Genomic DNA, 15,361 nt, shown 5'->3' on the forward strand with positions numbered 1-15,361 from the left:
TTTGAGAGTGAGAAACTGTAATGTATCACAGCTATCAGTCTCTCTGGACAACTTACAATCCACGTATAAAAGACAAAAAACTGGGACCAGCAGTTAGCGTAATTGCTATGTCGCTGGACTCCCATGTAGTCGATCACAGTTCGCGTCCTGGACCCGGTGGCTTAAAACTCACGTTGGGCATGTGTGCATGTGTGCCCAGGATCCCGAGAGGAGAATGGAGGAGAAGGGATTGCGGCATGGCCATTCCCCCTGGGGGGTGATTTCTCGCTTCCTATCTCTCTGTCTCTCTCTGTCTGGCTGGCAAGTGCACGTGCCCTATAGAAAAAAAAAAAGACAAAAAACTAAAAATGTTGCCAATAGTTCTTTTATGTGGAATTTGGTGTTCAGTCTTTTACACAGTACAGTGATTCATCGGGATTCTAGGTGTGTGACAGGTGCTTGATCAGGCACCAGTTGTTCTCTGTTATAGAAGCAAGCACTTCCATAAGCATGAGTCGGATTGTTCTCTCAAAGTCCACAGTGATCCAAAGCAAGGTATGTTAGATGTGGAGGAAAAAAGCAGAGACATTTCTTTCTTTTTGAGGTCCTATTATCTTTAAGGTAACAATCTGAATTACTCTGAAAATAGAACAAAGTAACATGGGCAGGAATAGTGAATGAGTAAACAGAGTCTAGCTTTAGTTTTCTCCAAGAGTAAATAAGTTTTGCATTTTTTTTTGAGAGTTTTTTTTCTATGGGGCATGTGCGCTCACCAGAAAGACAGAGAGACAGAGAGACAGAAAGTGAGAAATCACCCCCCAGGGGGGATGGCCATGCTGCAATCCTTTCTCTTCCATTCTCCTCTCGGGATCTTGGGCACACACGCACATGCGCCCAGCGTGAGTTCAAGCCACTGGGTCCAGGACTAGAACCACAGTCAACTACATGGGAGTCCAACGACATGGCCTTTACACCAACTGCTGCTCCCAAGTTTTGCATTTTATTGCACATGCGGAGAAAGCATTAATGCTCTCCAGGGAGCAAGTGATACTAAGAGAACAAACTCAACCTGGGGAAGAGGAACATGTTTAAGACTAAGAGTTGAACAAGCTGCGTGAAGAACAGAAGATGATGAACGTTGAAGATAGCTTGTCTGAAACAAAAGAAGAAAGAAAGAGAAGAAAAATAGAAGAACTTTTTGTTGTTGTTGCGCAGATACATCATGGTAACAGAATAGCTTTATCTGATAGTCTGTGAAATAATTCATGTTCAACAGGAGAACACCTGAGTCCTTTGAAAATGACTTCTCTGGCCCTGAGTATCCCACCAACTCAGAGAAACATCAAAACTTGCTTGATTATATCAGATCTGCTTCTGGATATCAGAGGCTGTTTCGTCTTTTTCTCAACCTCCTGTGGACAGTGGAGAACTTGTGTTTGAATGAGACAAGAGCCTCCTCCAGGTAAAAGTAAAGCCAAACACTGCCTTTTACAATAAAATAGTGGTCAGCCTCCATTCCCATCTCATCTATGTACCTCAGGAGAAAATTAATACATATTATCAGAGACAGTAAAAGTAACAAATTTGAGGACACCACAGATTTTGAACAGATGAATGATTTTTTTTTTTCTCAGAGATGCAGACCTGGGGCTTTCTTCTCCATCAGAAAGGGATATAGGCCTGTCTTCATAGAGACTCAGGTTGGCATTTCTTGTGAACGATACCAAAGCAGCCCTGGCCTCTGGACTTTACCAAGGACCCATGCATACAGATTTGGAAGGGACTCACAGTAACTCCCTCTTGCCATCCACTAGGAAACATGCTGACATACTGGACATACTCTAAAGTCTTACCCATTACTAGCACCTTTAGTAAAATTCCTCCTTTCATTCTCCTTCCTCTCCCTCAGATTTTTCATGCTGACACATGTTGAAGGACAGGCTGTGGTCTCTATGCTCCCTTCATGGCCTATTGCTTCTCCAATCCATTCTCACAACCCCTACAAATCCCCTAAATCCCTTGAACCCCTGAAGCCCACTGGGGACTTTCTGAAGTTATGTCTTTGAGGCCCAGCACTGCTCTCACCTGATTCTTGAGCCCCTCCTGACCCATGTCCTCAACTGGAGGATCATCTTTTTCAACTCTCTTCTTGCCTATTCTCTCTGCACAACAGGAAAGACCCACAGATTCCATCCACAGTAGCTTTAGATTACAACAGTATGCCCCTAACAGATTCCCCTGATTCAGGGTGTCATTCCCTCTAGACTATTCGCAACCAAGAAGCCAGAGGGATCCTTTGAAGGCTCCAAACACTTCAAGAACTCTACACCTCATGTACAGTTAAACCCAAAAAATTTACAGAGACCTGTGAAGTCTCACGTAGCCTGAATCCTTATGTCCATTCTGACTACTGTTCCTACTATTCTAGCTCACTTCCTGTGCTTCAACAACTTTGCTTTTATTTGAACACCTCAGGCACATTCTTGCTTCACTATGTTTGCACAAGCTCCCTCTCTTTGGGTAGTTCCTTGCTCAAATACGTGTCTGGCTGACCCCAACATCTCCTCCAAGACTTTTCTCAACTATTGCTTTTCAGTAAGGTTTACTCTGACCATCCTATCCTGAAATGCCATGTAACTCCCTTCTCTAGCACTATGGAAATGCTTGCCCTACAGTATCATTCTATAGTATGTATTATTTTCCAATATAGCATGTATTTTACTCTTTGTTATGTTTACTATCACTTTTATCCATCTCCTGTGAGACAATTATCTGCACAAGATCCTTGACTCTTAGTCACTGATTAGTTCCAAGTGCCCAGAACAGTGTGTGGCTCATAGTCACTACTTAATAAATACTTACTAAATGAATGAATAAACATAATGTCACACATTCCAAGTCACACATTCTGTCACACATTCCAAGTCAGACCTTTGGTCCTTCCAGGGAACTGATAGGAGAGCTCCTATATCCTCTCAGCACACATAAGGTCCAAGTCCACAAGGCACATTCCTGAGGCCAGCCTATAGGATCCTCAGTACTGATTGGAGAAGGCATGGAGTCTAAGCCCACCACCTCCTACTCGCTCCAGGAGACCACGCGCCAATGTGCTGCACCCTCATTGGCTGGATTGTAGAAGAGGGCGGGCCCTTCAGAAGCTCCTGCGCAGAGGAGAGAGCATGAAGAGCGCATCGGGCCACCTGAGGTGGCGTTAGCATGCTTGTTCTCCTCAGCGTTGCTCACTAGTGCTTTGGCCCCATTGCACAGACACTGAGGAGAAACAGGGGACCGCTCCCTGAAGAACCACTGTGACCAAAGGGTGTCTCAGCAGAGCAAGCCTGGTGTTTCCTCACCCTCACACAGTGTCCCTCGTCTGTGGTGAGGAGGATACCATGCTCAGGCTTCTGAGACGGGTCGTGAACTTCTTCCGACGAAGGGAAGATCCCGCCCAGGAGCAGCGCCCACTGCAGGCAGAGCACCAGCAAGGTACCCCGCTGTGTATTCCCTCCTCCTGGGCAGGAGGAGTCTTCCCATTGGGGATCTCCTCACCCCTAGGTTGGGCAATCGCTGGGGGTGGGGGGGGCATGGGGGGGGGGTGGGGGGGGGTGGGGGAGGGGCTCTTTCGTGTGCTTGGAGGAAGGCATTCATGAGCACATGAGATGTGGTACTGAGAATTAAGCTGGCATTGACGCAGATCCTAAACTCTCATGCAGCTCCAAAGCAGGAAGTTATTGGTATAGTTAAGCCCTGATGGAGTATACTATTCGTGCATATCCCGTGTGCTTTTTGTCTTTTCCAGTAGACAGGAGCCTTCCTAATTTGAGGGCAAATTTGATCTTGTATCCAAAATGGGCATGTATTTGAGGCTTAGTGGAGGATTCATGTGTCTGGAGGGCAGGGGACCGACCCTTTTACAGGCATGTAGCTGAAGTCGCATTCCAAAATATTACTTATCAGCTTGGCTTGTGTGGAGTTAAAACAACAACATTAAAAACAAGAACAATTCAGATGTGGCTTGGGGCTAGACTTAAATCTCCTATTGCTCTGACTGCTGAGATGTTTAAGATTTATGGATACTGCTGTTGCTGCTTATTATGTTGGTGAAGATGATGAGGGATATAGTAATAGTGGAAACTTAAAGCCTCTCTATATACAGATGTGATAACTAATCTTTGCACTAACTTTTGCAAGGCACTCACAGTTTTAAACAGCCAACATGTACATTAATACTCACAACAACCTATTAGGCAGAAAGTGTTATTGTTCTCTTTTGACAGGTGAAAACAGGATCAGTAAAGTTCAGAAATGTGCCTAGGGTTCCCCTGATGATCAGTGACTTCTTCAAAGTGGGTGGGTTTTTTTTGTCATATCACTAATGTGGTCTTTGTTTACCTTCCTCATAGGTAACACTCGTTTGAAATGTATACATGGAGTTGTGACAAGTTTCTATGGTGATTATGGCTTAATTAGTGGGTCAATCTACTTCAGTTATGATGTTGTCACTGGCAAGGTGCCAGTAAAGATTGGACAGAAAGTTGCAGTAGTTGTGGAAGAAGACGCAGCATCTCATGGATTGAAAGCAATCAAAGTAAGACATGTATGTGTTTGGGCATTGTCTCTTAATCTGCTGGGCTTTAATGTTCTTTACTTACATTAATCCAAGCTCTCAAAGGTGACCTTTAGAATGGATGTGGAATGAAATTGGAAGTCCCACTCCCCTAACTGTGTGGGGTTTTTTGCCCTAATATGTGTAGTGGTTGCTGATTTTAAGAGTAAAATTATATATCTATTGTCATAGTATCAAAAAATATGGTTAATGATAATTTTTACACTGTACATAGTCCTGTGGCTTCCAGTTTTCAGATAAAAATTTTTCATAGGATGCATTCATTTTGTGGAATTGCTGTGTCAAACATGCATTTTAAATATTTTTGAAGACAGCTTTATTGAGATATAATTTGCATACTACAAGGGTCTCTTCAGAGTACAGTGCAATGACTTGTGACTTAGAGTCCTGTAAACATCATTGTGTTTGAATATTTACTATTTCAATCACTACTATCATTTAAAAAAATTTTTTTAGAGATTTTTGCTATAGGGCATGTATGCTCACTGGAGAAACAGAGAGACAAAAAGAGAGAAGTCACTCCCTGGAGAGGATGACCATGACACAATCCCTTCTCCAGTCTCCTCTTGGGATTTTGGGCATGTGTGCACATGTGCCCAGCATGAGTTTCAAGCCACTGGATCCAGGACTTGAACCACAGTCGCCTATGGGGGAGTCCAGCACCTTAACCACTATGCCACCTGCTGACGTCTCAATGACTCTTATCAAAATATGTACTCTATATATGGTACTAACATATTCTCTCAGCAGCAGCCTGGGAGAAAACCTGTTTGCAGATGCTGACAAGGACAGGAATATTATCAATATGAAATATTTGCAAATATAAGTGAAAAGCAGTCTGAATTTTACTTGGAATTCCACTTAATCTTAACGGCAGTTGAGAGCTCAATTTTTAAAAAAGTAAAATAGCAAATAGAAAGTTATTAAAAGAAAGAAAACTATTGCTTTCACAAAGGTCGCACAAAGTAAGGGTTTGAGGGACCAGCAGTTGGCATAATGGCTATGTCGCTGGACTCCCATGTAGTCAACTGCAGTTCGAGTCCCGGACCCCATAGATTAAACTCATGCTAGGTGTGTGTGCATGCGTGCCCAAGATCCCAAGAGAAGAATGGAGGAGAAGGGATTGTGGCGTGGCCATCCCCCTGGGAGGTGATTTCTTGCTTTCTGTCTCTCTGTCTCTCTCTGTCTTTCTGGAGAGGGCACATGCCCTATAGCAAAAAATCTCTCTCAAAAAGAAAAAAAATAGAAAGAAAGAAAATAAGGGTCAGACTCTGGAACATGCAGCCAGATCCCTGAACAGCAGGACCTGAGAGAAATGATTGTCTTGGCCACTTCCTCTGAAGAAGTTAATTTTTCCTAACCTGAAATGAAAGATATGGTAAGTAAGTTGTTTGGAAAGAGTTCTAGGAGAAATGGGAGAAGGAACGGGTCTGGTTAAAAACCCATTAGCAAAAGTTATGGGGTGCAGTTTATTGTCAGTAGACTAATAGTACCTCCTTGGTGCTGGCAAGGTGTGGGGCCAGTCTTGTAGGGAGCTGCTGCGAGAGTTTATCATGAGAAGATTATCTTTGTGAAGGTCAGCCCTGCAGACAACAATAAGTAGCCAAGAAGCAGACTGCCAGCAACACTTTTTTCCTCTTTCTGTGATGTAGTTGGTCTTAGTTTATTATAGTTACATCTTTTCTGGATAAAATTTATCTTCATAGACTTAATTTGACTTATTTTGGTTTTGTTTGTTTGTTTGTTGGTTGGTTGGTTGGTTTTAGTGCTCTCCTTATTCAGGGTGACTTTCCCAAATTTATCTCATGCTTTTGCTCCCCTGCCTTGGATCTTGAATGTCATAGTCTTGCTCCCTATTCCCCTAACTTGTGGTTGGCTTTCCTCTGTGTCCCCCAGTCCTGCCTTCACCTGTCCCTATTTGCCAGGTAAAATCTTTTACAATCCAGACCAAATCTTACTTTTCCAAGCAATGCCCTCTTTTTCCTCCAGTCTGAAATTTTCTCATTCCTGGGAATTAGTAAATCCCTTGTTTAACGTTTTTACAAAATAACTTTTATCACAAGTTGTTTATAACTAGTTATTTTTTTTATTTTACTCTCATAAAATTGTGAATTCTTAGAGTGAAAATATGACATATCTTCATCTTGAGTGTAACACTATGAGTCTATTAAACATGGGTGGACAATTCATGTTTTTTGGTGCTTTATTTAAAGAGAGATTTTTGCTATAGGGCACATGCACTCGCCAGAGAGACAGACAAAGACAGAGAAACAGAAAACAAGAAATCACCCCCCAGGGCAATGGCCACTCCACAATCCTTTCTCCTTCATTCTCCTCTAGTGATTTTGGGCATGCACGCACACGTGCCTTGCATGAGTTTTAAGCCACCGGGTCCGGGACTTGACCATGGTCTACTATGTGGGAGTTCAGTGGCATAACTATTATGCTATCTGCTAGTCCGGCATTTTAACAATACATGAAGTAGTGACATTATTTTTTATCGCCATCTTGTGTCTATAATATATTTCTCATGTAGGATATATTAACAGTAGTTCACGATGGTCATTTAAAATAATTATTGAGGAACCAGCAGATGGCATAATGGTTATATCGCTGGACCCCCACTTGGCCAACTGTGGTCCAAGTCCTGGACCCAGTGTCTTGAAACTCACACTGAGTACGTGTGCATTCATGCCCAAAATCCCAAGAGAAGAAAGGAGGAGAAGGAATTACAGCATGGCATCTCCCCCAGGGGGTGATTTCTTGCTTTCTGTCTTTCAGTCTTTCCAGCGGGCATGTCACATGCACCCTGTAGCAAAAGTCTCTCTAAAACTAAAATAACATAATTATCGAACACTAGTAGTCTAAGCATGTAAGTATCCAGTTTTAAATGTTAGTCATGTTGGAAGTAACTGTATCCTTATCTGACAGGTGGATGTGCTCTGTGATGATACTGCTGACTCTGAACCATCAGACCTTGGAACCAGAATTTTAACTGCTTGTGTTACATCTGTAAGGACAGATGCTGTCTACATTAGTAAGAAAACTTGCTTCTCCCTAGACATTGTTTCTGAAGGTATGATTTACGTATTTGGAGAAATGTAATGCTAATTTTTCAGAGGATTTTAGTACTAGCACTATTTGTACAGTATACCAGGCTCTCATCAATAGCTATTCAATAATTAAGGTGGATCTTTGGAAGTGAAAATAATCTACGCTATATAGACAAGTAGATAATAGTTATATTTTAAAAACTTCCTACTCTTACTGAACACAAACTGGGCTCACTCACCCATCACTAAACGAATTCCAACACAACCCTTGGTGTATGGTGGATAAAAGTTCAGCTGTGTCTCCATGTTCAACACAAGAAGAGTGGGCAGCTAATGCTGAAAAACCTGGTCTCTTTGAAAGCCTCTGAGCGTGCATTTTAAAAGCCAGGCATATTATCAGCTCTGTGACTGGGTCAAGAAGGCATTGTCATCTTGTGGGATGTCTTGATTGGTAGGGTCTTAGATAATCAATTTCTACCCTTTGAGGGGACAATTACCACGTTTTTAAGCATCGAAGAAACTATTGTTTAACTTTTATTTTTTTAAATATCCCCTGTCACATCATATGTTCTCCAACAGGAATTTCAATTTTCCTGTTTCTTGTCCTGCAAAACATCTTAAAGATTTGAGTTACAGCCTTATTTTTTCCTTTAAGTAGAGGTTTGGAACCTTATGGCAACATGTTTACTGTTATTTCAACTATTCCCTAATAGCTAGTGTCAGTAATGACTGCTTATCTAATCTAAGTCCTATAAACTTCCATTTTTCCTCTCAACAGAAAAAGAGAAAATTAGGGCCAGGTTCTTGTAAGTTCCCTGCCCTGTTTCACTGCTATCGTTTATTTTGTTGAATGTAGTCAGTAATATTTAGGTAAATTTTTCATTCACATAAGCTATGCTCACCAGAGAGAGAGAGAGAGTGAGAAAGCAAGCCACCTGGTCTAGGACCCAAACCACGGTCAGCCATGTGGAGGTTCAGTGCCTTTACCACCACGCCACCTACTGGTCCCAGCATTTAAGTTCTAACCAACAACAACAACAACAACAACAACAAAAAACCCCTATAAGTGTATAAGGATGCTATTTTGAACATACTTCAAATGTACAAATGAACTTACAGAGATAGCCTCATAGCTTTCCATGTGTATATTTGTGTGTTTTCATTGTTGAATTCCATTTATAATCAGCAGATATGTTCTAAGCTTGTGTTTTTACCAAAAGTTATACTTTATTCATGCTGTTTGAGCCCAATGTAGCTGTCAGGTAGCTTGATAAAAAAGAAGATATTAGCTCAGCCCTACCAGGTAGCTTGCTGTCTTTCTTTTTCTTTTCTTTTCTTTCTTTCTTTTTTCTTTTTTTTTTTTTTTTTGTGAAACAATGACTGTTACCCAAATTTTGTTTTAAGAATTTCACTCTGTCTGCTTTGAGAGGTCATGTGAGATAAGTATGGCGTCAGGAAGTCACTTAGACAAACTTTGTTTCATCCTGGTCAAATGATTTGGATGAGGTTGTACAAGAGGAAGCAATAAGAACTGATTTGATGCTGCATCTATTTTAAAGTTAGATATAAAAGCAGTGGCTGATAGCATATATCTTTGATGTAAAGGAAAGCAGAGTCAAAGGTAACTGCAATATTTTGGTTTCACCAATGGTAGGAGGAAGTTGCCAATTTGGATGTTGTACACTGAGATGAACAAACTTTGGTGAATAAGAAGTATACCAATAACTTGGCTTTAGGCATGTAAAAATAGCATGGGCATGTGGGCAATTGAACAGGTTAGAGCTGGAGGTACATACATTTTGGACTTACCAGTCCACAGATGACCTATAAAGCCATACCAAAGAAATGTATATAGGTTAACAAAGAGAGAGGGAAGTGGTCCAACCCAGTGTCTTGTGTCCTTTGACAATGCTGGGCTGTAGAGTAAAGAAATGTTCAGCTTTGTGGATATTGCTAGTTGTCTGGAGTAGTTGTGCCAATTTACACTCCTCCCTGCAGTGTTTGAGATTTCCAGTTGCTCCAGATCCTAGATGAGAGCCTTGTTGTCTTGTGACTTATTTTTTACTTACTGGAAAATTCTGTTTGAAACTCCATATTTATGACAATAAATTGTAAGATATGTATTAAGACTTCATAAATTGACCAAAGCACCTGTAGATTATTCATTCTCACAATATTAATGCAACAGTTCTTTAAAAAGCTCATGCAAAATGCATATTAGGAAAATACTATGCATGGATTTCAACTTATTTGTACCAAAATAAACTCTTATTTTAATTCCATTTTTCTATGAACTTTTTGAAGTATCCTCATATTTCCTAGTGCTACTACTACTACTATTAGTAATCAACATTTTTTCATAATTACTATGTGCCAGACATTATCCTGGGACATTTAAACAGGTTCATGGATTATTACAGAGCTCCATGTTATGAGGATTATTATTTTACATTTCCTGTTATATATTAAGAAACTGAGGCACTGAGAAATTAAACATCAACTCTAAGGTTGCAAACTGAGTCAGTAGCAGTTGCATAATTTGAATACAAGTATCCAGATTCAAATTTATATTCCTAGCTATGTACTTGATTGCTCTCCCAAAAAAGCTATGAACGTTACCAATTGTTCAACAAATCTTATAGTGCTCCCCAAAAAGATTGCTTCTGATGTATAATTGACCCTTTTTCCCATTTGACTTTGAAAATCTGTAGAAGATAATCAATGTCTTAAGTAAAAGAAACTTCCCTTCTGATAGAAAGATTTACAAGGTGACTGTATAAACAGGTTTAAAAATGTATGTTAGCTCTAATGGTAGCCATTTTAAGGCATTACAACATTCAAGTGATTTGTGAAATTTAAAATGGCCTAAGTTAACATATACTTACACTAAAATTTCTGCATGACTGTATTAGGTTATATGCCTTATAAGGGTGATGGATTAGAAGTTGAGTACTCCCTCCTGCCAGGCACATCCAAAATCAAGGTACACGCAGTGAAGCCCATGAACTGCAAGCATGTGGAGAAGGTAACTTGTTTTTACATTGGACTTGTCATAAATTCCTTCCAAACCTTTCTTTAGTGATAATTTTTGTGCCTAGGATTCTGCTGTGTATGCTAGGAAATCTCGAAAATTCATGCTTACTGATTGTCGTGTACTGAATGCATACTTTGAAAAACTATATTGTGCACTAAAAAAGGTAAAAATTTAAAAACATAAATGTCAAAGTCTCATTGTTTCTAATGGCTGAGTAGATAGGGCATATGCACCACATTTTTTCAGCCCTGACATTTGATGCATAGTGGACAAATATGGAAGATTTCATGTTAAGCAAAGCAAACCGGGTATGAAAGAGAGACATTGTATGCACCTGCTTAATATTTATTGAATGTCTGTGCTCTATAGCAGAAACTGAAAGAGTGGAAATTATAAATGTGGGGGAGGGAGTAACAATTGTAGATACTAGAAATGGTATAGGAGGGCATGGGTAGTGGGAAGTGGGGCGGATCAGGGGAAGAGAGAACATTTAACATATACAAAAATGAAAAGTTATCTATTAATGATAACATGTATGGTAATGTCTTGGACTAGACTAATATGCACTGTATTAATATGGAGAACAATCATGTACACTGCAGGTATGTAGTTTTTAAATGTAAATAAAAATAAATAAATAAAAACATAAATATCCTGGGCTCCAAAAAATATATATTTTAGTAAGATGGGAAACTTATTGCAATGATTAGTATTATTACTTTATTGCATTAATGACACAAAATGTGTTGCATATAAATTATTAAATCTATAATATGAGTCTCTTCTTACATTAGTAAGACGATTATAGATTTAATAATTTATAATCTGTTTAATACAGTTAAAACTTTTAACAAGTCAAATGGCCAAAATAATATTTAAAATTGTATATTCTCAAATTGTGGCGTTGCCCAAATTTATTTTCACTTTAATAATTCAATGTGTTAGGAAAACAAGTCTTCAAAAAAATGAAAAAAGAAAAATAAATTTTATACTTGTCAAAGAGGCGATGTTTTTCTCATTGAAAAGACAGGATATACAGAATAAAATAATTAGAAAAGTAATGGAGACTATGCAGATCATTAAGTTATATGTTGTGTAGTTTATTTGATAGTCAAATTTTATTAAGATGTTCTGAGAACAACAGGAAGAAAAACAACTAGTGTGCAAGAAAATGGTTGGTAAAAAAGTGAAGAAATGTGTTGTGGGATGTGAGTTTACTGATAAATGCTTGGTGTGATTTGGGTAGTGCAGCCTGAAAATGAGTAGAAAATTAAGTGAAATAATGGTTAATGGTCATTGTGGTTAATATTTATAGCAGAATTTCTAATCCAAGCCCCAAGCCCCACCCCCCAGAGGTTCTGATTTGATTGATCTGAGGTGGAGTCTGGGCTTGGCTATTTTACTAAGCACCCGTGGTATTGGCAATGTGCCAGCACAGCTGGGAATCAAGGATGAGGATGCAATGACCCACAGATTAAAGCCTGAGTGGAATGCAGAGCCTATCACAGGGCATTATGTTTTTAATAATTATTTTTATCACTGATATTGCAGGTCTGCATTACCAGCCTATATGGAAGAAATGGGGTGATAGATGGTATCATCTTTTTCACCTTGGATTCTCTGAAAATTCCTGATGGATACATACCTCAAAGACATGATGTTGTCAATGTGGTCATGGTGGAGAGTATTCAGTCATGCTATATTTGGAGAGCAATTTCCATGACTCCAGTGCAAACTTAGTTATAAAAAAGAAATTTATTTTCTGCTTATGGTTTCCTCTATTGGCAATAAAGGCCTAGTTGAATTGATAAATTTTGCTTAGTACGTATAAACAATATTATAGATACAACTTAGGTAAATCCACTTAACATACTAGATAGTTCACTTGGAACCATGAACTTAGTTTAGGGAGGTGCCTTATCAATCCAAAGGTAGTCTAAAGCTGGGGGTTACTGTAGCAAAGAAGTTTTAGAAAAGACATTGCAATTAAATGTAAATTCCTTGTTTTCCATGGCCAGGAGTAGTGGTGTTAGAGCCCTGATATAACCCTGAAGTATTATGAAAGACAAAGAGCTTAACTCAGGAAGAAGCAGGAAAACCATATTAATGGACATTATTGAAAGTTATGATTTGTGCCAGCAGGTAACATGGTGATTAAGGAGCTAGGCTCCCATATGGCTGACCACGTTTCAAGTCCTGGACATGGTGGCTTGCTTTTTCACTCTCCCTTTCTCTCTCTGAGAATAAATAAAATAAAATTAAATAATTTAAATTAAAAATTTTAATATAAATATATTTTAAAATAATTAAAATTAAATAATTAAATAATAAATAAAATTAAATAAGTAATTCTTTTTAAAAAAGGTATCATTTGCCTTTAATTTTGAGTCCCCCTTATGCTACCTATTCTAGTTTTATTTTTTTCATAGCATTTTTCATGTCATCTACACAATTTGTTATATTCATTATTTACCTGTGTGTCTTCTTCTCTAGAATGTAAAATCCAAAGATGCAGGGTGTTTCTCAGTCTCTTTGTTTTCTTTAACCCATCACCAAACTCTTATTGCAGTACATGGCACAAGTAAGACCAGATTAAATGTTACAAAATTCAATAAATTAATGTTATAACTAACAATGATGTGTAGCTGTGGTTAATTCATCACTTGTTGCCTAGAAAAATCATTGTTGGACTACCCATTAAGGCCTCAGTTGATTTTTTAAACAAAATCATCTCCAGCTCTCATGACCATGACCATCCTTGAGTCATTTTGGTAGAGAAGTGCAGCCCAAGTGTAGACATGAATCAGAGGACATACCAAGGGTCCTTGAAGGAAAAGGAAATACTTGTCCACAAGGAAGGCTGAGACTAACATCCCACAAGTACAGCCCATGAAACTTCATGTCTTACCCTAACAGCATTTAGCCAAGACCTGTCACCTAAAAGAAGGGCTATATTCACTTTCCAGTATTTACTGGAAAGTGGCTCTGGGCTCATCCCCAGTCCTGTGATTTATAATTTCTCCATGATCCCCTGTCTCATGGATAATCAGAGTATGGATCTTAGCTTGCTTTTCAGATCTAGTGGAATCTAGCCAACCATCCAGTAGTTAGTTTCCCACTTTAGAGGAAGGTAGCAGGATTGAATATCTTCTGGAGTTTACATTTTCACTCACTGGTTCACTACTGATCCCATTTTATGTGCCAGGCACTATTCTAGGCATATGACTTAGAATTCTAGGTATAGATTTCGACTGAAAGGACAAATCTTAGGTCCTATTGAAACTTGTGTTCTATTAATGCCCCTCCCCCAGACTTGCTCACCATGGAGGAGTAGCTCCTGAGAGGCAGCTCTACATCCTTTTGAAAGCCTTCATTTGCAAGTAGTCCTACACTGGGAATTCCAGAGAAGCCCTCTGCTAGACTTGACAGATGTGTGGGCTATGGATTCTCCCACGTTGCCATTTCACTAGTTTGGTTGATGTGGAAGAATGTTCCTTCAGAGGATCTGTGGGTTATGGTAGGCCTACGCAGGTGCTGATTCAATCACAGCCACTGTTTCACAAACCCTCACTGAAATGAGTGAATACTTAATCACCTGGAGACAAGTGCAATGAATAAAAGGAAATAGGAGAATGATCTTGAGCAGGATGTGGTGACCTATGGCCCCTGTGCCAAGTCTGGCCTGTTGCCTGAAATGATTATTCAAAAATGAAGTTTAGGGACCAGCAGTTAGTGTAATGGCTATGTCGCTGGACTCCCATGTAGTCAACCTCAGTTTGCGTCTTGGACCCGGTGGCTTAAAACTCACGCCGGGTGCGTGTGCATGCGTGCCCAAGATCCCGAGAGGAGAATGGAGGAGAAGGGATTGTGGTGTGGCCCTTCCCCTTGGGGGGTGATTTCTCGCTTTCTGTCTCTCTGTCTCTGTCTGGCAAGCGCACGCGCCCTATTGCAAAAACCTCTCAAAAAAAAAAAAAAAAGAAAAGAAAAGAAAAATGAAGTTTAATTAAAGTATCTGGAGCCTAATCTGGACCCAATACATTTTACCTATTATTCTTATTATGATTATGGATGTTGTTAATAATAGAGATACTTCCTCAAAAGTATTAAAAGCAGATTAGATCATGCAGAATATTGAAGCTCAGATGTAGAAGACAAAACCTCTGACCCAGAAAAAGAAATAACCAAAAATACTGAAAAAATAACCAAAAATAATTGAGAACAATATAAGAGAAATACTAGACACCGTTAAACTCCCAAACATCCAAATAATTGGTATCCCAGAAGGCAAAGAAACTAATAAGGACATTGGTAATCTATTCCATGAAATCCTGGAAGAAAACTTTCCAAGTCTAGAGAAGCACTCAAACATACAGACCCAAGAAATTCAAAGGACTCCCAAGTAGAATCAACCCAAGAAAAACCTGTCCACAGTACTTCATAGTCAGACTGGCCAAAACTACAAATAAAGACAAGATAGTAAAATTGGAAAGAGAAAAACACCAAGTTACTTACAAAGGATATACCAACAGGCTAACATCAGATCTCTCACCAGAAACAATGCAAGCTAGGAAAGAATAGGAAGACATATTCAAAGTGTTAAGAAAGAAACAATTTCAGGGACCAGCAGTTAGTGTAATGGCTATGTCGCTGGACTCCCACGTAGTCAAA

The 15,361-nt window shown here is 39.4% G+C and overlaps 1 protein-coding gene across 1 annotated transcript in view; it reads left to right on the plus strand.

Annotated features, from left to right (window-relative positions):
* The first annotated feature begins 3,344 nt into the window (after nt 1-3,344).
* The window catches only part of LOC102474794 (cancer/testis antigen 55), a 23,406-nt gene continuing 11,389 nt past the window's right edge, over nt 3,345-15,361 (plus strand). The window contains exons 1-5 of the mRNA XM_006165535.1: nt 3,345-3,465; nt 4,383-4,567; nt 7,538-7,682; nt 10,572-10,684; nt 12,245-12,421. Coding sequence (XP_006165597.1) covers nt 3,372-3,465; nt 4,383-4,567; nt 7,538-7,682; nt 10,572-10,684; nt 12,245-12,421 — 714 coding nt within the window. The 5' untranslated portion in view covers nt 3,345-3,371. The remainder of the gene's footprint in view (nt 3,466-4,382; nt 4,568-7,537; nt 7,683-10,571; nt 10,685-12,244; nt 12,422-15,361) is intronic.

Source organism: Tupaia chinensis, unplaced genomic scaffold (genome assembly GCF_000334495.1).
Source record: "Tupaia chinensis unplaced genomic scaffold, TupChi_1.0 Scaffold143946_1, whole genome shotgun sequence".
In the NCBI taxonomy this organism is placed as follows: domain Eukaryota; kingdom Metazoa; phylum Chordata; class Mammalia; order Scandentia; family Tupaiidae; genus Tupaia; species Tupaia belangeri.